The sequence below is a fragment of the Chlamydotis macqueenii genome, chromosome 2 (assembly GCF_036417535.1).
Source record: "Chlamydotis macqueenii isolate bChlMac1 chromosome 2, bChlMac1.mat, whole genome shotgun sequence".
NCBI classification, from domain to species: domain Eukaryota; kingdom Metazoa; phylum Chordata; class Aves; order Otidiformes; family Otididae; genus Chlamydotis; species Chlamydotis macqueenii.
In genome coordinates, this window is record NC_141557.1 from 148,840,489 (window position 1) to 148,863,271 (window position 22,783).

At 37.9% G+C, this 22,783-nt stretch overlaps 1 protein-coding gene across 1 annotated transcript in view; it reads right to left on the reverse strand.

The window, feature by feature from the left end:
• The window catches only part of EIF3H (eukaryotic translation initiation factor 3 subunit H), an 89,680-nt gene that overhangs the window by 7,316 nt on the left and 59,581 nt on the right, over positions 1-22,783 (reverse strand). Inside the window, exons 3-5 of the mRNA XM_086741188.1 lie at positions 10,283-10,450; positions 8,694-8,793; positions 7,149-7,298 (exon numbers count right to left, since the gene is read on the reverse strand). Coding sequence (XP_086597314.1) covers positions 7,149-7,298; positions 8,694-8,793; positions 10,283-10,450 — 418 coding nt within the window. The remainder of the gene's footprint in view (positions 1-7,148; positions 7,299-8,693; positions 8,794-10,282; positions 10,451-22,783) is intronic.

Consider the following 22,783-nt stretch of genomic DNA (forward strand, 5'->3'; position numbering starts at 1 on the left):
ACTGTGGAAAACTGTCACGGCTAGGGGTGTGCATATTTTCAGGTTTTTTTATAGAGTTTATATTTTACAGAGTTACTGTTAGAACTAGATATTATCAGAAATGCCTATGTAGGTACACACTAATAGCCTTGTAGGGTATGTGGACATCGAGAATACTGCTTTTTTTTTTTTTTTTTTTTTTTCCCCCTGATAGTGTCCATATGAAATATAGCTGGTTGAAAAGAATGATTGTATGTGAATCTCTTTGGGACCAGCTTAGCACACCAGAATACAGAAACAGAGAGTTATTGTTAGAAGTTGCAGTAATATAGTGTTTGCTCCCATTGCCAGGGAAACAAAAAGCTAAAACCAGATAACTTAAACAGATGTGAACTGAGACATGAAGTGATAAGTATGCTGCAAATACAGGACTAGTTTTTTCCTCAGTTCTCATGTGGTTGATACCCTTTTTTGCGCCATCTCTTAAAAAACCAGAAAGACCAATAGGAAGTAATATATAAAAATGTATATATACAATGTTTAAGCAAGTTTTTATTCAGTTAAGTTTATTCTGGTGAGGTTTAGGAAGCTAAATCACATTGCTCCAGTCCATAAGACTCACCATACACTTATTCAGCCCAAAGGATCTTTTGGGCACCTCCTTACCTTGTGCACTCCCCTAGAGCAGATCTCACAAGATCACACTGCTAGGCACCTAAATGCCCCCTACCTGTCAATGCTACTAAACAAATTTTTTTTTTTTTTTTTTAATTAAAGGGGGTGCCAGTAAATGCTGCTTACATCCCCATCAAGACTCAATTTCCTACAAGACTCTGTGATAACCAAAAGTAGACAACGTGGAGCTCAGCACTTCCATTTGTTGTTGTTCTGAGGGCATCAGTAATAAACTGTTTTTTCAATGGATGCATTTCAGGCAGCTGATTCAGCAAAAGAGTCAATTAAATCAAGTTTACATTTAGATTAGCAAGTAGTGTAGACCAACAGGAACAGATCTATAAAGCAAAACAACTGGTGCTGAGAAACCCATGTCCACATGTGTTTCAGGGGGGTTTCATAACTAGTTCTGATGTGGTCCAGTGATCTTAAAACCCTTTAGTGCCTGAAGCACAGTAGGTACCCTCCTAAAACCTACTTTCAGTTTACTTTCATCTGAAACTAGTCAAGCCTGAGATCACCCAGTGGTGATGACCTCAGCACACACTTGAACTGAACTAAAAGACATAGCTCCACCTTAAGAGAGACCTCCACACCTCAGGTATCAGTGAATTTTTTTTGTAAAAAATTTTTACAAACATTTTTTACAGTGAGGGTGGTGGAACACAGGAACAGGTTGCCCAGAGAGGTTGTAGATCCCCCATCCCTGGAAACATTCAAGGCCAGGTTGGACAGGGCTCTGAGCAACCTGATCTAGTTGGGGGTGGGGGGAAATCTTCATGGGAGAAAAATATCATCTGCAGAACAGCTATCATTCTAAGCATCAGAAAGGCCACACATGTGGACTGTGTTCCTTTTTGGTGAGAAATATTGAAAATAAAAGGTGAAAAAACAGAATGAAGCTTCTCCTGCAGTTAGCACAGACAAAAAAAAAATCCAATTATCTGTCGTGTGGATTCTTACACATCTAATAAAGAAATAATTTAATGTGAGAGCACTCTTTCACCAGAATTGTTATTAGGATCACTCACCTGGAGTGAGTGATCTGTAGAACTTCAAGAAATTTATTATCTGAGACTTATCTGTGTAGCTTGGATGACATAGTAAAAAATGAAAGAAAAGGAAAAACAGACACAAACTGTCAAAGGGAAACTGTTAAAGTCTGTTTAGAAAAAAAAGAAATGACTAGAAAGTATAGCCTACAAAGCAATTTCTCATACTGTGCATTTTTGCTATAACAGACTTACACCTGAAGGGGTGTCCCTTCACCCAAATGGGCAGATACGAAATCAAGTCTTCGACACATGGATTACTTCTGATTCCTTGTTTAACAATTCAGATACAAAGGTGAAATAATTCTGAGGGTGAGAAGTAGAAACCTGTGAGCAGAGTAGCCTAATCTGCAAATAACAGTCATGGTCCTTTCTGTCTTGTTCTTCCAGCTGGTGGGCCTTGCATTTGGCAGTGTTATGGTCCAGCATCCACAGAAGGAGAAAGCAACAACTAGACATTAACTAAACTCACGGATCACTCACCACACAGGGGTATGTTGTTAGGATATGGATCTGGCTAAGAGACCTGAATGCAAGTCTCCCTCTTCCTGAGGGAATGCTCGAACCACCAGTGCCTCCCTTTACAGATGTATTTTAAGGAGAGCAAAGGTGCAGTTTGCTGTTGCCAGCAAAGCCAGTTTAAGAGGTTTCAGCATCAGCATCTTCCTGCCTCTCCCTCCCCCTTTGCCCAAGGATTACAGCACTCTCAGCTGTATGGATTCAGCTGTTTGCGTAGGCACACTTCAAACTCTTTCAGTGAAACAGTCTACTGTAAATGCAAAACTACCCTCTGTTGGGGTTTCTCTCTCTCTTTCATTTTTTAGGAAGGCTGAGGGAAAAGCTGGAAGGAAAGAGTGGCAGCCTGACTTTTTCCACTAGGCTATTCCACAAAGCTATTTGTACAGCCATATTCTGAAACAGATGAGGGAATAAAAATCTTTGAGGGTAGGAGGGGTGTAGAGATGAAATGGGGGTAGTGGGGAGGAATGATGCAAGCAGCTGGGGCTCGAACCTCAAACTGGCTCCACTTCTGTAGGATTCATAATGGGGAACTACACATGAAGCCCACATTTACTTCAGCATCTTTAATCAAGAGAGGACGCCAGACACACGCTCGCTAAAGGTCTAAAACACCCAAAATGCAGCATTGAGTCAGACATCAAAGCTTCAAAGAGAGGCAGCAATTCACATCTTCACAGCTTCCCCTGTCCTGCTCATAAGTTTTAACTGTTTCTACACACAGTTTGCGGGCCTCAGCTTGCACTTTTGGAGAAGCCCACCTACTTGTGCTGGCCATGGAGGGAGCAGAGGCGCTCAGCCTCTGAGATCTGAATCACTGTGCTGTACCCAGGCACCTAATTTTTGGGCATAACAATTGTGAAGATGAAGGTGTCCAAAAAAGATGGTCCCCTAAACTTAACCTACCATCACCATAAATGGATCCCCTCACTTAACTTCATTTTGCTTGTACTCTGGCTAAGGAAGATCAGAAAAGTGAGCAGCAAAAGTAAGTGTAAGAAAATGCTGTATCTGCTGCCTCGTTTTTTCACTTTCCATCAGCTCTTTGAGGTCCCTCTAAGAGTCACTGGTTTTTGGGAAAGGTGCCACCTTGTGCAGCATTTCTCCTGGTGAGAATAGCTTTAGGTGGATTAGAGAGGTACTGCTGGGCAAAGCACATCTCCTTGATTAAATATTTCTCATGAACATTCCCACTGCTTAGTAGAACCTGTTTACATCTCAGCATTTCAGCCCGAGTTCAACCTGTGCTCTTTTTAAGAGGATTTTGTTTGAATGAGGTATGCAAGTCTGGAGTCTTGAGCTCCATTCCCTCTTCTACTCTGACTTTGATGTGTGCCTTTGGGCAACACATTTACCCTCTCTGTGTCAGCTTCCCCCATCTGCAAATTAGAGATTTTCATAATTATCTTAATAATCCGTTAAGCACATTGAGATTTCTGAATAAGCAGTACAATGTATAAAGGCTAATATTGTTCTCAAAAGCCAAAGTAACCCTCCTTATGTCACTTTTGCAAAATACTGCATCTGATGTTTGAAAAAAAAAAAAAAAAAAAAAGTATCTGCCAAGTAGATGTTACTGCAGTAAATGTTCAGCACATGTTTGCTTCTACTGACGCACACTATTAGAAAAATTGCTTGAGACAAATTGAGATATTATAGAACAACCCTATTACGAAGCTAGACCACAAAAAAGCTTTTTTTAATTTAAACTAGATCATCAATAGAATAGGGAAGAGATGGATGAGAATGGCAAACTTGGTTGTAATTATTTTTCTGAAGATCTGGAACATTATCTGACAGGATTTTAATTCTTGAGTCTCTATCAAAAGACTGGCAGTACTCCAAGGTCTTCAAGACATTTTGGTCCTTAAGGGTAGCAGGAGGATAACGCTTTGAGCAAAAGGCCTTTACTTGCTATTACTTGCTAGCCTTGTGCTGCTCTGCCTTCAACTTCTTTCCCTAGAATATCCCAGTCAATTTAGATTTCACAAGAGAAATACAAATTTATGCCCAAAAAAGTAAACTACTCTATAAAATTATCACAGATGTACTTCAAAAGGAGAAAGGTATTAAGGTGCAGACAAAATACCTCAAATAGGTACAGCTTCAAACTCAGACAAGGTGGGTGGCTGAACATGTGAGAATCTTGATGAAACAAACTCTCCAGAGGAGAGCGGTAAATAATTTCATTGCCAAAACCATTGCTTCAGAAGATTAAAAAAGGTTCATGGATGCTCCCAAAAGGACCAAAAAAAAACCCCCAAAACCACTCCCCACCCCCCATTCCCTCAAAAAAAAATAGACTTAAAGTTATGCCAACTAATTCTACAATAGCAAAGTTAAGTGAGGAGGACATGCACCAAAATTAAAAGTTGATACCTGAGATGTTTTAGCCACAACTATTCAAAGACAAAAATGAGGAAACGCAAAGTGAAAGTAAAACTCCAGAATAGTGGGGGTTTGAACTCCCCTACTTGAGGCAATATATCTTTTGACAGAGAAATCTTAGTTCTTGAATTCAAGTAAAAACTAGTTAAATATTCAACCCTACCTTGAGTAAATGAGCATTAAAATGTTTTAATTTACCAGTTGAGTTATACCAATGTAAGATATCACTGAATGCAGCCTGCCTCATAACTAAAATGAGCTACCCAATATTTTTAAGACGACATATAGGAAAACCTGCAAATAAACCCACTGGGGTAATTTCCAAAACTTTCATCTGCTTCAAACAAAACTAAGCATCTTAAGTTCCTGAAAAGGACCAGGTGAGCCAGAAGAATCCTGCCAGGAAAGTCAGTTCAGAAGACATAATTCAGAAATACCTCTGAAAACTGTTGAATTAATTCCCCATTAGTGGGAAATTCTGGACTTCAAAAAGCTCAAGAAATTGTTGCCAGTATACAGGATAGTAACTGCGCAAGTTCAAAGAAGTACACTTAATTGAAAAGGCACTTTTAACCAAGTTTATCAAGAATCCAGTTCCACCTCTGTCACCATCAAGAACAGCACAGCACTGCTCATGGAAAAGAAATGTTGATTCACTGAGACAAAAGTTCTCTTTTTTTCCTGTTGTGAAGGATTCCTAAACACAAATTATGATGAAGTTTCCTTTTTCTTCGGAGTTCATGTTTTTCTTGTTCACTTCTCATCTCATTTACTGATGTGAGAATCAATACAAAAGACTGTCTTGCACCAGGCTATTAACACCATAATTCTAGAAAATAAATTGGTTTGTACAGTTCTTATCTTTTATCTTGAGTCAGTGCAATGGTACTGAACAGATACTACACAAGATGTAAACCTGATGAAAAACTTCATCTGTGGTTTGTGATCTGTTCAAATTAATTTCCATTTCCAGAACTGCATTGCGTGACAAGCAGCAGCTCATGCTAGGATCCAGGGTGCTGAGTAATCCTAACCCTTCTTAACAGGAGTAAACCCATAGAAACAATAAAGGGCAACGTTGTCAGGTCACCTAGAAACCTGCTGTATACTCAGCACGGTCCTCCTTTTCACAGTAAAGCAGTAGAACTCATGAGAAATAACTGTCATCTCCTATATCCAGTGCCCACTCTCTCCTCAGATGGTAAAAGCTTTGTGAGCTTTGACCAAGGAAAGAGCCTGACAGAGCCTGCAAAATCAAGCAGACTGAACATCTTGGCAAAAATTCTTCACTTCATTAATTCCAAGGTGCAAAGTCACAACTTTATTGGACAAAATTATTGACTAAGTATCTATTGCAACATCAGTAAATTCCCTGGCAGAGTTCAATCCTATAACCGTTTCTCTAAAAGCTATCAGATCCTTCAATACATCCACATAACTCAAGTAAAGAAAATAGAGTGGAAAATTTCTGCTAACTCAGGCAACATATGGACCACTAGCTACATGGATTCACTAATAAGAGCCTTACATGATGACAGAGGGAGCAGAGGGGAAAGGAAAAAGAAGAGAGGCCACTAGTATTCAGCTAAGTTGGTTGTCAGAGTCAGAAGAGATCAGAATTTTGGCAGACAATACCTTGACGTAAAAAGAAAGTGTTACACCCCAAAAACCTATTAGTGAATACATTCTAGTTCCTACATGCAACAAGATACTGCATCGTTTTGTGTATCTGGTTATTTCGGTCAGCCCAATAATAATCCAATTAACTGTACTGTGTTGTGTAAGATTTAAGCACCATCAAATTTCTGATCACACTGTTAGAAGTCATGCGTACTTTGTTACAATAAATGTATTTTCAGGGCAAAGTGCTACAAGAACAAAAAGTAAGTCTTAGATAAAGTTATGAGAAGATCATTCTAGAAACTCAAACAATTTCTGACATCACGAATGCTGTCTGTCATGACAATCAGTCTGAACATTTTTGCCAGTTTCTCAGATAGAGGCTTTATCATTTTATTTTCAAATGCATCCTGCTACCACAGTAGAACAAATGTGATTTATTTTTATTAAAATAATTTATACAATTACTTAAGGAATATTTAATAAAATCAGTATTTATTTCCAGATCTACTTGCCTGACTTTTCTGAATGCCAGTATCTTCTTGAAGAAACATACACTACTGAAAAGACTACACAGTTCAAGAAGCACAGTGTCGTGGTTTTGTTAGTGAGGGGGGTCTAAGAGGAGTTAGTGGGGGGAGTGAGAGACTGCGTAGTCTGGTCCTGATCAGGGCTGAACTACGACACACAGGTATATGCAGATTACAGACGGAATTTAGTCCTTGAATCTAACGCTAAAATTTTACCACGCAGTTTTAATTTCAGCAAAAGAACATGAAGGGTAAAGTCTTAACTCCATTAAAAGTCAAGGCAAAGCTTCCATGGACTGTAATGAGACTGGGATTTCACCCAAGGTGTTAAACTGTGGTTTGGGAAAGCGAACAAAATACATCCATTATTGTAACAAGTACTTACCTGCTAGCCAGACTGAGCAATTCATGTCTATCGGCTACTGCGGATTTCTTTTCCAGTTCCCACAACATCACATTGATCAGGTATGAATTCTTAATTACAATGGGCACTTCTTCAAACATGTTTTCATAAGCAATATTTGCTTTTTTCAAGCTGTGAAAAAAGTTTAAAAAAAAATTTATTAATATAACCAGTAACACTCTTGTTCTTTTTGTTGAATTGCTGCTCTGACAACAATTTGCAATTTTGTAAAGACCCTTGATTTTTATAGATCCACAATCAAACAAGAGTCGAGTTTTGGTAAGAGAGGATTTGCGTGGCAAAACCTCACATTTACAAAGACTAGAAAAAGCTTCTCTAGGAAAAACTCTCAGAAGCCAAGCAGCCGCTTTGCTTGCTAATAACTTACTTACATGAAAAAGCCTCCAGCAAAAGACTGTACTGACAGGATTAACTCTGCCCCTTCCAAAATATTTTACTGATTTCCCTGCCGTCAGGGTTTCTTAAACAAAAGTGAACAGTTAGTTACCACATGACACTGAAATACCTTTAAAATTCTAAGTACTACAATGAAAACAATTTCCCCAATAGCTGAATAATTAAAATTTTTACTGACCAAAAATAAGATTGACAAAATAAGTGTGTGTTCTGGAATAATTAAATTCCAAAGTAGACATTAAAATATGAATTTCCACTGTGTGTGTGTGTGTGTGTATTTTTACAATATAAATAAAAACTATTGCTATTGCTTTATAATAAAGTAGACAGTAATATCCTTCATAAAATCTGGAAATAAAGGCATGACCTATAAGTTCGTAAGGAAATGTATCTTCTGTATGCATATTGAATTTTGGAATAAAAACTTTTGCTTTTTGCCTTCCTCCCACTTCCTTTTTTTTTTTTTTTTTTGACTAAGCACAGATTTGTTTGTTCATCATGGAAATGTTATGTTTAAACACCAAGCAATGAAATGATTCCGTTTTTCCTCAACAAAGAAAGTTTAACAAGTGCTTGTGCTTTTGCCATTGAACACCAAGCTGTCTGAGGAAAAAGATGACAGCTACGGCCTACATCTATTACAAGCGCCTAATCTTTTGAAACACAGTAATTACCCTACTTTACTCCAGAAGATTATGTCCACATAGGGGAGATAATTTAGAATAAATTCAGAAGAACAGCTATTCCAGAATACCTTTTTTTCCTTTTGGAAAAAAGAGAGCTTAAAGACAGACCAGCTATTTCCCCAGATCCATTTCTTTTTTCATATTTTTTATTCCATTCCCAGGTACAGCTGTCTTCACCACGGTCCTTACAGCCAGCCTGCTGACCATCTCCAAAATCAGTTCAAGTTCCACCACTTCAGCCCTTATTTAGATGCCCCAAGACAGACTTTCATGTCTTCTCAGCCCACGTCTGTCACTACCCATATATATCCAGTTTCCCCAGCACCCGAGATTTTAAATACAGTATTTCATCATCTCATGTACCCTTCTGCCTCCCAAATAATCCAGCAAAGCCTATGATGAAACATTCTTTTAAGTCACTTACGCTTCTGGAGAGAAGTCTTTTTCTTTGCAAACTTCCATCAGTTTGGGGGTCAGTCTATATGCCTTTAGTGACAAAGACCCTTGGGCAGTCTTAATGGGATCTATAATTAAAAATGGAGGAAGCGTATTACAACTAACCCCAGATTGCCCTTTTTGTTTTTAGTATCTGAATGACATAAACAGGAGCGGGGGGGGGGGAATCTAAGTAGTCATATTAAAAAAAATTAAGACAACCAACACAGAAAAGACACTATAGCAGAAGTAAACCTAGTGTACTGAAACAAAATACATCCATCTATATACAGTGAGGCTAATTAATAAACTTAACTTGGAGAACATGGGGGATCTAGACCCATTCTACTCGCAACATGATTTCCCCATTTTCTCCTCTTTTATATGAACTATCCACAGAACTTACGTAACAGCTATCTCTCTTAAATAAAGATTTTTTCCCCTCCAGTCATTATGCAGTAAATTAAAATATTCATTAAACTACAATTTATTAAAAAAAAAAAAATTTAGAGTGGCAATAAGCTAATCTAGACCAAGTTACCTTGCTGCTTCATGCATAACAATGTAACTGGTATATAAAAAGACTAGTTTTGCCTTGACATACTCTACTGAATTTAGGGGGAAATTTTCTAAACAAACTGTTACATTCCTAGGACAAAGAAGCTTAACACTTGCAGCATGATAACGGCTGAAGCATGCCAACATGAGAATAAAAGCTGTGTTAACATTCATGTTGTCTGAAACTTAACACAGTAAAACTTTTAGTGATCGGTGATAAAATGAAAACCAAAATAGACTGAAACAAGTGGAAAATTCATCAAGGTCTGATGATGCAATGTTTCCAGCCAATATAAGTATACTTTAACAACTTGTTCTTTACTGTAATCCAATTGTTAACATACTGAAACAATTTTGGGGCAGCTCATAAGATTGATCGTATTCATTAGTATTTTTTCTGACAGATACTCAGGACGTTACATTTACTTCTCAGCTGGAAACTATATGCAAGTCTGCCAGATATGGCAAACTGTGAGTGTTTGGGGAGGGGGAGGCTATAAAGCTGTTAAATTGCCTACGGTTCTGATACAGCACAGAACATCTGGTCTGGAGAGCTTGAGGAAACACCATTAAATAGGCAGAAAAGAAAAAAATCTTTGTACTAAGAAACAGTCCAGGTTTTGTATGCTTCTGTCAGAGGTATAAAAAAAAACTTGGCAATTCATGCGATGATTGGTCAGTCACGTACAGAGCCAGACACGCTAGCAAGCGGGGTTTGTTAGACATCTGGTCGGGTTCCACCAGCCCCTTCGACGAGGGAGGGGAGATGAAGGAATAAAAATGAAGCAGCTACTCCAGCATTCCAAAACGTACACATCAGGGCTCTGATAGCAAGAAAAATAAACAGAAAGAAGGAAACCCTGTCTAGACTTAGCTGCTGCTGAGGCTGCCGTAGACACAGGGTTGGTATTTACTCGAAAGGGCCTGCCAGGCTACTCTTACAGGCAAAAGACAGAATACAAAAATAGTAGTAATAATATTAAGAGGGGAAAAGAATAATAAAGGAAACCTCATACTAACCGTAAATGAGAACTACAGACTCCTCAATTGCGTGCTGGTAACTGAACTGGGAGTCCAGGAGGGCACGAGTGACAAAAGAGCCATAGTACGTGGACTGGTACCAGCCAACATGAAGATGATCAATGTTTACGTGGCGAAGGCTTCGCATCATTTCCATCTGGTATTGAACTAGAAGATTAAATAAAAAGTATGTTTAAAAAGGAAACTTACACAATCTGTACTATTTTGAGACAGAGTTGATATTAAATTAGTACATTTTATTTTATTTTCATTTTTTGCAACTGTGTAGAAGTTTGTTTATTCACTGCTGGACTGTCTTCATTAAAATCCAGAGCTTCCTCAGAGAATGAGAGCAAGACTAGCCTGAATAAGCAAACTTTTTTCAGCTGCAGTTAATTGCTAAAGTGATCAACAAACTGTTACACGTCATTTACAGTGTGTATGACCTTACTCATTCATAAAAAAAAAAAAATTCTGATACTGGGTTTCATTAAGCAGTAACATTTTACTATTTGGTAACAAAGAAATATTGTGATTGAACTTGTAATACTGTCAGGAATTAGGTAACTTTTGGAATCGAAAGGAGAATTATTTAATGAGTATACGAAATAAAAGGTAAACTACTTATGTCTCTTCATAATGTAAAACTACATTTTCAGTAGTAGAGCTTGGGGGACCAGCTACAGCTGTCAAATAGTTTTGACTGCATTTATCTTCAATTTTTCAACACTGTTTCTTCTTTTTGGACATATATAAATGCCTAAGTATGCATGTATGTATATATTATACATAACACATACATTTATATACAGTAAGTTACCTTAGACAGTAGAGAACATTTTTTTTGTCAGGCTTTATACACCACCAGCTGTAATATTTCATTATACCAACGCATAAATTCTGTTTCTACTAAATGCTTGATTGAAACAGATTGCCTTGATAGGCAATAGAATTCTATTCAGGAATATTTAAGATAATCCTACCAAGCAGATCAACACACCTTATCACTTATCAGACTTTTTAAACAGATAAATTCTGTGCCTGCTGGTTAAATTTAAGGAAACAGTGTGACTATCGGATGAACCAATGCTCACAGTCAATTGACAGGAAATCAAATGTAACAGCACTACAAAATCCTTAAGTTTTGTCTGCAGTCACAAAATTTAAAGACAAAAAACAACCCCCCTCCTATGTATTCATTTTTGTTTTTTTTTTTTTTCAAGGCTTCTCCTTGCACAGAGGAAAATATGATATTCTAAAAGAAAGCAACATAAATTAATTATAAGACAGAACGTGCTTGTTTTTCAGACCACACTTCATATCCTTTCTGGAGGGGAAAAAAAAAAAAATCCACCCATACTCTTTAAAGATATGAGGAGGCATTTTTAAAGATTGGACAAATATTTTTTCAACTTATCATCCTTACAGCACAAACTACATTCTGCAGTCTGCTGGCCCTTTTCATTAAATTGCCATATCTTACTAACTGTATTTTTAAAGTAATCTACGTACACCTATTTAAGCCCTTGCAGACTTTTTCCATCAGCACATGTTGGTGCTTGCATTCTATTTCATAGTATCTTAATAGAAACGACTTGCAATTTGTGTTTCATCCAGGACACCATGATAATACAGCACCCCAAAGCTAACAGAGCAAAACCAGCCAGGCTACAGACTGCAATCCCATAATAGACCGCAAGCAAAGGAAAGGTCTGCACCGTTTCACTGTCTCTAAACCAAGGCCAAGCTAAAGATGCCACTTCAGAAGAGACAGCCAGCAGAACTGACCAAATAGCTATTTTAAAGTCAGTATGAAAACCTTCGTCCTTGACAGATCAAAATAAATTTTAATCCCGCTTTCACCGCACAACTTCCAGAAACAGCGGCCAGTTTCAAGCACGCTTCTTAACACAGCAGCCCTGATGCTTCAGCAGGTAGCATCTCCATGCTTCTCACAAAAGCAAAGCTAAGATCTAGCTTGGCAAAGAAGCTCAGTCTTTAAACTTAAAGGTTTTGTTGGTTTTTTTGGAGGGGAAGATGTTAAGTTTCTAAATTTTACAATTAAAACAAAGAACACAGACCTCCCATGGAGCAAAATAAATGACTCCTGCTGTGACCATGATTTTGCATTGAAAAAGCATATGATCCACTTATTAAATGTAGCTAGAATAAACTATTTTGGTTAAAAGAAGCTTTTCAAAGATATACCTGTGTGGAAAGCAACTAAGACTTGCTTTTGACATGACGTGCTATAACATGCTAAAACTTGAAATTATGGTTAGATTCTTTCTAGCCAAATGAAGTCACGAAAAGGAAGAATTAGAAACAGATTTTCAAAAGCAACTGAAAGAGATAAAACATTTTTTGAGAATGAAGTTAAATGTGGATTTTTAGATAGCCAGAGTCTGCTCCTTGCAGTGGCAATTCTCTCGTAATTGAAGACATTGTCAAAGTAGAGGTGGTCATGTAATGATGGGAAAAAGATACTTACAGGGAACACCTTAAGAAAACAGACCTTTTACAAACTTTAATAAAACATGCTCTTAAAAGTGTTAATCTCAGAGGCAACTGGTAACCAAGTTTCAGGACAACTTCTTTTCTTAAGCATGGTCCAACCAGCAATATGTAACTGAACGTAAAGGTAAGCAATATCATCTAGAAGAAAAAGGACTCACTGAAAGCCATCCAGATTTCAAATCAGCAGTTCCTCCTCTCATGACTGTTAGCAGTTAGATAATAATGAAGGCAATAGCGGAAAAATCTCAAAGAACCAATAAAGCATCAATAGCTAACATCTCTACCCTGGGAAAGCAACTGCAGAAATTAAAACATGATGCAGTCGCCACCAGGGAGAAATGGAAACTCTTTTAACCAAACATATATATTTTATCACATGTATTAGTAGCTAGATAGCTCCAACAAGCTGCCAGCTTGCACAAATGGATAACAGTCTCCAAGTTGCTTTTGTTGATGTCGTTACCACTGTTTCTTTACATCTTTTGCCCAATCCAGAGAACATCATCTTTTTATCTAGAAGTTTAGCACAGACTATGCAAGAGGTCTCTCCTATCCAGCCCTCAATCTGCTAGGACTTGGGACAGTCACGCACTTCTAAAGAAGAGTTTGCTGTTTCAAGCCATGCTGCAAAGGTGCCACCAAAAAGTGTCTCTAAATCTGAGAGCGCCCAGAACTCAGGTGAGCAAGGTAAAAGACAGGGGAATAGCCAAATCAGGATGCTTTCCCCTCTCCCCACATTTAAACAGCCTACCTGTATTTTTAAGCAAATTATTTGTTCAGGCGTGTCCCTATGATAAGGAAAGTCAACAGTCATACTTGCACTTCTCAGTGTGCTGCTTGCGTTGAGAACGCACAGCCTCTGTCTCCTGAACCATCATGCACCTCCTGAGCACCTCTCTGGGGTGTATTTTTTTTTTTAAAAAAAAAAAAGGAGAAAGAGTATATCTTTTGCTATTATTTAAAAAATAAAAACGTCCTTCCTTTATAAGGGCAATTTTTTTGTTAGTTTGCAAACAATTGGGGGCGGGGGGGTGGGAATTAATGCAGCTAGAAAGTGTTACTATGATCTGTCTAAAGCAGAAAAAGTACAAAACTATACAGTATGGGTGTTTTGCTTGCATATGACTGACTTGTGTGAATTTGTACCAACAAAATCCTCTGACTGAAAACAATAAGCCCTACTACAGTACTTTGGTAGGTATTTTCCCCCCCCTAAGTTCAACCACATTTTAACAAACGTGTTGTAAAAGATTAATGAAAATACTAAAATAATTTTTTTTTTCCTTTTCTAAAAAGTACTATCAACATTAGAAACTTTATCTGTGCTTTAACATACAGGAGATATATACACGACCTTTCCTGTAAGAAAATAACATACCCAAAATTATATAATTAATCAGAGACAAGGCCAAGAACTGAACACTAACACAATGATCTGTTCAACGCTGGGACAACTTAGCCATGTTCTCGAAATACCTTAAAATATCCTCAGTCAATAACTTCACTATTTGAAAACCTAATTTAAGAATAGGTCAAATCAACTGAGGCACTGAAAACAGGAAAAAACGGTCCATGTCATCATTTTAACATGCAAACAAATCAAAGACACCAGAGTTTACAAACAACTGGCAAATTCACATCCTTCTTGGAACAACAGCTTATTTCTAAAATGCTTCCAAAACAAGTGTTCTTGTAGCAACCTGATACATGATGCAAGTTTATTTATCACTAAAACTGTATTACTTCTATTTCTTTATAAACAATTCAGCAAAATCCAGCTGTCAGGAGGTCACATACCAATGTACATGTTACCAAAATTTAGTCCTTCAATAGTTATCGTTGCCATCAGATGAGACGCATTTCAGCCTGGCCACATTCAGACTGCTGGCAAATATTATGACACGTGAAACCCTGATCAAAGATGGCCTGCAGGCACGACATTTGATGGCACCTCAAATGCTCAAGGTCTTAATTTCCAAAACACATTTTAAGTTGACATGCCTGAAGAAATCTTGTTTTAGGAGCAGCAACCAACATGTTTCCTAAAAAGCCAAGCCTCACAATACTGGAAGAACTTTGCACCCAGTGTCACATGCTGTGGACTGGGTTTACATGTCTGCTCACCCAGCTCGCTGCAGTGTACACTGGACACAGGCAGCGCTACCAAAGGAGGTAGCAACCAGCTCTGTGCTACAAACCACTAACTTCTGCATAGCCTTCAGCCCAGATTTCACAACTAAGTGTTTGTCTTTACTCACATTTCATAAATTTGACCTTAAACTATGAACTCCAACAGCAGAAGTTACACACGTTTTCATGAGGGCAGGTCACTGATTCAAAAGTAAGGTAGACATCTACTGCTCCCTCGCTCACAACAGCCTCCTCAAAAAGACGCCCTGGAGTATCTGAGGATGAATATTGTTTCCTCGTAGAATCTTGGGCATCCAGAAGAGAGATGAACTAAAACTTAGGACTGTCATTAACTAAAATTGTCAAGACTGGGCATACTTTCCAAGGGACACAAAAGTCTATCAGAAGAAATAGCATCCAGCCTCTGCGCTAACACTTCTCTGAATTTAACTAGCAACGTGAACACAGCAAATTTCAGTTATTCTGGTCAAACTATATTGAAAAACAGTTTAAATACTCCTTTTATAGCACCACTACTAATGTGGATAGTATTTTTAAGGCAGTAATTTGTCTCTTTTGAAGTGCTACCATGCGGTAGCACGCATACTAAACAAGTGCTATATACTACATGGTACTTTTTAGCAGTACAAAAAAATTCTAGTTTTTCTATACATATTAAGCTTTGCCAAACCACATGTATGCTTCAGACAGTATCTTCAATGACGAAAACAAGTTAGCAGATGCTAGCTCAAGGAACCAGCGTACGCATTTAAAAAGAAGAAAAATTGACTTATTTAATTAAGCACAGAGAATTATGGAGACAACAGATTAATTCATTTCCCTCCATGCACACAATCTCAATTAATTGTCTAAAAAGCTATGAATCACAATGACTGCATCTATTGATAACAATTCAAATTGTGAAGATACAATTATAATTAGTACCACAACCAACTTATTCTGGTTAAAAAAAAATACAAATAAAAAGGATGGGCAAAGAGAAATAAGAATTCACAGTTAATTCTGGCAAAGGTAATGTTTTATCTGAAAAAGCCTTTAGGTACTGCTGAAGTATATTTCTTAAGCTTAACTGTGCAACACATATGCATGCACTTATTTGCAGATTTTTATCTATATCCAACCACCCCTTCGACACTTCTCTGAAGACAAATGCACAAGCTCAGTAACCCAACAATTCTCCTATTCAGGGAGAAAAAAATTAAAAAGTAAATACTGCCTTCCTCAATAATATTCATTTCCTCCTCTGAAATATCAAGTCAGGGTTACAAAACAGTACTCTATTTTATGCATTTTTGCTATACTGTGCTGAAAGCACCTGATCTCCTCTAAACTTGGAAGCTAAGCAGACCAGGGCCTGTGAGTAGCTGGATGGGAAAAAATCACCTGAAAATGGGCAAAAGTCCAAAAGTCATAGTCCATCATAAGACCACAAAATCAAAAGTGCATCAAAAGACTTAATTGAACTCCATTTTAATTGCTAAATTCAAGGATAAAAAAAAAAAAAAGGCAGAACATATTTGTCCAAAGTAGAATAAATTTTTCTTAAGGAATTTGTATATTTTAATAAGTTAGTAACTGCCGTGGAAAAACTGTATACCATCTGAAACGCACGCTTTACAAATCTGCATTTTCTTTGTAGACTATGGGATAAATTAAAAGCAAATCTGTAGCAATCATCTCCATCTATGGCACTCATGCGACCGGTCTAGTAACAGAAAGCCCAACCTCTTCCATGAGGAGATGCTGATTACAGCAGCTAAGGCTTTGCTAGTGTCTTAATGCCTTCTAAAATAAGAAGTCCTTCACTTCAGGAGAAAGAAGGGGAGAAACACAAGAGGGTGTATGCTCAGTGAACTAATTCATTTTTAACCCTGAGCACAACTTAATGTTAGTTTTACAACAGCACTGTGTGATATTAATTGTGCTCTATTGGAAAAGTATGGGACACCCAGAGGAGGTATCACAATCAATAGGTGAACAGTGAAAAGTAACAGGAACATAATAAAAATAAAACAACATGTTTTGTGTGCTTCTGTCCGGAGATACTTACCAAAGACGTAACATGTATCTACAGACTGTTATTTATTACCAGTTTAGACAGCAGTTGCCCATGCCTAGTCTCCACCAGAGCGGATGACTGGAGGCTTGGCAGTATGGGCAGAGGTAACCGTCCTGGTGTTTGGGGCACCACAGCAATGCAGGCAGTAACTGCCCACCACTACCTTCTTGCTTTACAGAGGTGGCCTCAAGACACGGGCCAGCACAAGGACATCCCTCCTACCAAAGCAGGGCAAGTTAGGAAAGGGTGGCTCTATCACTGGTGGGAATAAAGGAGGATGAGGACAAGTTTCCAGAGAAAAGGAGTAAGACAAGGGAATGGGGAGCATGAGGATGTGCGTGACGGGACAACAGGAAAGCAGCAAATGGTAGCACACCACTTCCTGCACATGTGCTGGCACTCACCCAGTGTTTGACAGCAAGCTTGGGGCTCTGGTCTAAGCACATAACCACTCAATAAGGAGGCAATCAAACCAACCAAGCTATCATATCATTTTATTAACACATGAGCAAACACTCAGATAAGCCTATGGACAAACTAAATAAACTTCACTGACCACACAATTCTCTACACAACTCAAGATAATGGAAACGTGTACCGTTTTTAAATCAACACACCTGATCCTCAAGAATAATCTAAAGATGATGGGCAGGACTGTCAAGATAACTTGCAAAATCGTCTTCTAAGGTATGCAACATTATTCCAAAGGATAAAAGCATTATAATACTAACTTACAGAAATAGTAAAACACTTGAGTCTTCTGAAAGTGTTTAACTCAGAAATCCATTTTAAACCAGCACCTTGAAATTAAAGTTGAAATCTAGCAATATAATTTCACTATTTTGTTGACGATGACCTTTAAGAAGCAACTGCCAGAAGAAAATGCAACATATTTAGAAGGTTTTCTGACATATATTTGGAGTAGTTTTCTTGACATTTATATAGAAAGCTCCATCTTTACAGTATCTTACAAACACTCCTCACTTAATCCTCAATCTCCTCCTATATGGCAGGTAAACATAATCCCTATCTAGGCATCCATTTAGCTTACTACACTATTATTTTTATGTTGACTGAACATAGGTTTGATACAAGATTAAAATCTTTATCAAGGAAAAAACTTTCAGTCAGCCTACATTGTCATGACAGCAGTAAATTATGCTACTAAAAATGACATCTGGGCAACTTAACTCTTGCTTTCCTTGTAAAAGAGTGCGAAGATGCTATCACATTTCCTAATAAACATCAAATGCCTAATGAAAACCTCAGACGTTTTCTATTAGGAATGCATTCCCATGAACTTCAACACCCAAAGCATTTCAGCCTTTACTTACATAATTTTTGTCCAATGAGCATTGTTCTAGCTGCTAAAATGCAAAGTAGGATTAAAGGCATGAAAAGGAATCAGCATGGTCAAAAAACCAACTGTGTGTTAGAGTAATTTCATTCTGACTAAACAACTCCTTTAAAAAAAAAAAAGAATAAAATAAATTTTTTTAAAAGTTTAGTAAGATTTCCTTAAGTTTCTTTACTGGTCATTGATTCTTCCTTGTTTATTCCAATGAGGCTACACTAACAGGTAAAAGATCTTTCTTTACAAAATACTATCAACACTTCTACGTCAGTGCTGTAAGTTACAAAGCAACTAAGTACACAAACACGTGGTGAAAATCTTAATTCCTTTCCTACACAAATGTCAAATTAATGTATTTTTATGAAACTTTATACTAAATAAATGCTCAGAGGGGTTATAAATTATCTAGAATAAAATTGGAAATGTTTAAAGATTAATTAATTACATGGTCATTTTTTACTTTTATAATTTAAGAGATTTTCATATTAAACAATTTGAAAGAACAGGGACAGACACTGAAATGGAAAAAACTTAGCAATCACTGAACTTTGGAAATCAGCAATGTTATACAGTACACATCACAAAGTCAGTTTGATTTTGTTAATAACTTTTCAATAAGTGAGAAAAACCAATAATGACTTCATAAAAGCAGTTTGTTGCTTCTAAATCGCCCATCTCCCCTTGAAAAGTAGAAAAATATTTTTCTTTTTTGTAAAGCTTCAAAGTTTGGGTACCTTGTACCACTCGGTGTTTGCACTGCAAAAATTCAAAGGGTAGGGGGAAGAGGAAGGCATCTTCAACAGCTTACTTAAAGCCAAAACACTCATCTTGTCTTACCAGATACAAAGAAGCAAGTGGTTTTCTGATGCTTGGTATTAAATATCCACATGTCTGTTTTGAAGAATTTCTCACGCTGTTCTCAAGTTTCAAAACTTGAACCACACAAAATGTGGTCCAAACACTAAAGCAGACACACTCCCCATACAACAGTTTTCCTGGATTGTCCTTACAATAAATCAAGATCCATTAGAACAAAAATAATTTCTAGAAACTCTTTCTTCAGTTGAAATTTACACAAGCTATTTGTTTTTTGTGTCCTCCATCAGCCCATCATGTAGGGATAACACTGTCAAACATCTGGCAGGAAGAATCAGTCAAGAAAAGTTCTAATTTTTGGCCAGAAGGACATGGTAGAGACTGTCTTAAACACATCTTTTGAATGAAATTACACAAGTATCTAGCTCTCAAATTTGTTAAGCGCATTTAGAAAAAAAAAGATGAGCACATCTTTAGTCTCAGACTTACAGCTTCTTCCACCAAGGACCTATTCGTGCCACGCAACATCTCCCCATGTGCCTGGAAGGATTAAAGCAATTAATATCTACTGCTCCTTTAAGGAAGGATGGAGGACCCTACACAACCCCCAAAATTCACATTAGTTTTACAAAGTTCACTAGTTTTATTCAGCCCAGGTGCTGCTACTCACCACTCAGACTGCAGTAAAATGCCATATTAACTTTTTTTCAGTAAGAATAGCACTTAACTCTCAGCTCTCGTTTAAAGCAACATCTAGGAGCTTCGTGCAATACCTAGATGAACAGTGTCAGACGGACATCTCAGTATGCCTTTTGCAACACCCTTAAAACACCACCTGACACCTCTCTAACACAGCCCACAGAGCAGGCAGCCATTTAACTGTCCGTGACATAAAGAAAGCCTGAGACATCCCATCCAGCTATCTTAGAGAGAAATGATCGAACGGCATGAAAGTGCCAGCCAAGGGTAGCTTTGTTTGGATCTTTGCTGCAGAATCATCTATGTGCACTCCTCACTGCTGTCAGCCAAGCCCTCAAGCCATGAACAACATAACTTTCATTCACACAAGGTCCAAGTGAGAATCCAAAGTCCTAACCAGTAGGACTTTGGAGAGGAGTGGAAAGGAGAAAACATCTCTCCACTACAAGATCCAGCGTCAGCAATTCGTTTTGCCAGCACTGACTTTCTGATAATATGAATCAACTCCTCTTGCTTGCAATCTCTCCTATAACGAAGAACTTAACCCTTCTCTAGCTTGCACACAGAAATATCTGAGAGCAACAGGTTTCCTGCTTGTTCAGGTCTCAAGCAACAGATCCAAACACTACATAGGAGACATTCAATACCACTTATTATCACTAAGCAACTCTAAAGCAGAGGAAAAAATCTCAACATTTACTATCCTAGTGGTAACACAAAAAGTTCTTCACATGCAGGTTTCTGAAGGTATAACTAAAGAACTTATCCACCTAAACATCTCTGTATATTGAAATATTTATAGGGATACAAGTTACGCTAGTGTTTTATTGTAGCATGTTTGTTACCAAGAGCTGTTCTCAATTCTCTCTTAGGATAGTTTAGAGTTTCTGAAACAACATGATGGAAACTGATTGTAGGTGGGCTCAAGAGAAGAAGACCCTGATTAACATTTTTTAGGGAGCTCAAAGGAAAATACTCAGTTTTGAAGGAAGAGTAGGACCAGTAGTTCAGACCTTGTGAAAGAATTTGCCCGAAAGACCCCTAAATTATTGCAAAGAGATTACAAGACATTTTCACATCTCATGAAAACCTACATCTTTTTGTTAAGTCCTTCCTGCCAAGGGCCACAGCACAATCGTTTTGGAAGCTGCTGCCTGCACCAAAAACCAGCTGGTTAAATCAAATTCTGATAAAGGCAGTTCCTTCCTGCAAATGAAAACTAGCCTCCTTCAAATCCTGAAGCCAAATAATATTATGTAAATAGCAATATGACAGGCAACAGCATTAGCAGTGCAGTAGAGATGCAAAAAGTCATCTAGTGTCCATGGATTCTAACAGGCAGCAAAAGCTTACAGTGATGAGACATGACATTCTCACTAGAAAATCATCATTCAAAACTGATGGCATCTAAATTTTCAGCACATCTCATCCCATACAGCTACGCACCGATGTTAGAAGAAAAGCAACGTATTAAGAACTTTGGAGCTAATCAGTTGAGGAAGTATGTTATCCTTCATTAGGTGAAGCCTTGTTTTTATGCCAATTCCAACACAGGGATGCTCAAGAACATCACTACTGTTGTGCTGTTTCCTTACATGATTGCTGCCACAACAGCTATCGATTAAGCAGCATGTGCGACATTTAGTTAGTGAAACAGTATTAAGACATTTAACGTTTTAAAAGCGTATCATTTCAGACATAGCAGTACAGATTTCTAAATAACTCCAATATGATGCTTTAACAGCCGCTTAATACACAGGTGCCATGGAAAGCCAGCAGGTATGGTTTCGAAAGGGTCACTGGCAGCAACTACACCGTTTTGACACAAGAACCATGAAAGCTGTTTTTTCCAGTTCCCACTATCTTTCTAACAGAATTCTCACTCCTTAATTTGGGGAAGAAAACTACAATTTAGCATGCCAAACTTGGCAAGGGGTAAGCGTAGTGTGGAAGGAAGAACGCCAGTCCTTGTTTTAACACACAAGAACCTACTGCAGTACTTAAACAAGCATTGTTTAGTCTTCAGAGGCTTTCCACACAGATGTGAAGAAAGTAAAACCTGGTACAACTAAATTGCATTTAAACTGGCCAAGACAGATCCAGACCAACTGTGCTGATGTATTAACACTCTCCAAATCCTAAAACTATCTCTGTATCAGACTTCCAACCTTGTCCTGGATAATCTGAATAGTTAGCTATTACAAGACCCATTTTCTTCCCAAGAAAATGAGATTTCTCATCATCCCTTCCTTGTTTTCACTTACGTGCGTATGCATATATACATAGACACATGCATATGAGGAGGAGTGTGGTGCAGCAGGGTGAGGAGGAAGAGAGAGAGAGAATACACATAACATCCCCTATATTTAAGCATACATTTAACCAAGAATCAAGGTGGATACCATGGTAAATGTTAACACATATGGTCATACTTTTATATAGATGGAAAAAGGGTGTTGTAAAGCAAGCTCAACAATAAGTAATGAAAAGGCAACTTCTCAGCAACAAAGGAGACTGAGAAGCCTGACAACACGTGTTTGTTCAAAGTATCAAAGTATTACAAGGTTCCTCTCTACTCGTCAAGAGAAGGAGAAAAGAGAAGGGGGGGGGGGGGAAGAAATTCAGCTTATGATTTCACACCACTGTCCAGATAATAACCTGACAAGGAATTCAGACAAGGTAACTCAAACCAGAAATCTCCATTTCATTGCTCGTTAGTGCTGCAGCAGTTAGGAGCTGTAACACTGCAAGGTATCTGCTGAATGGCATTACCATCGGTATTACTCCACAGAGTTTCTAAAGCCCAGGCTAACATTAGCAATGCCTGCTGTTAGTATAACTTCTTCAGTGTGTCCTCAAAGAAACAATGAATTCAGGCCAGCTTCAAAAAGTCTTTTCCATAGCA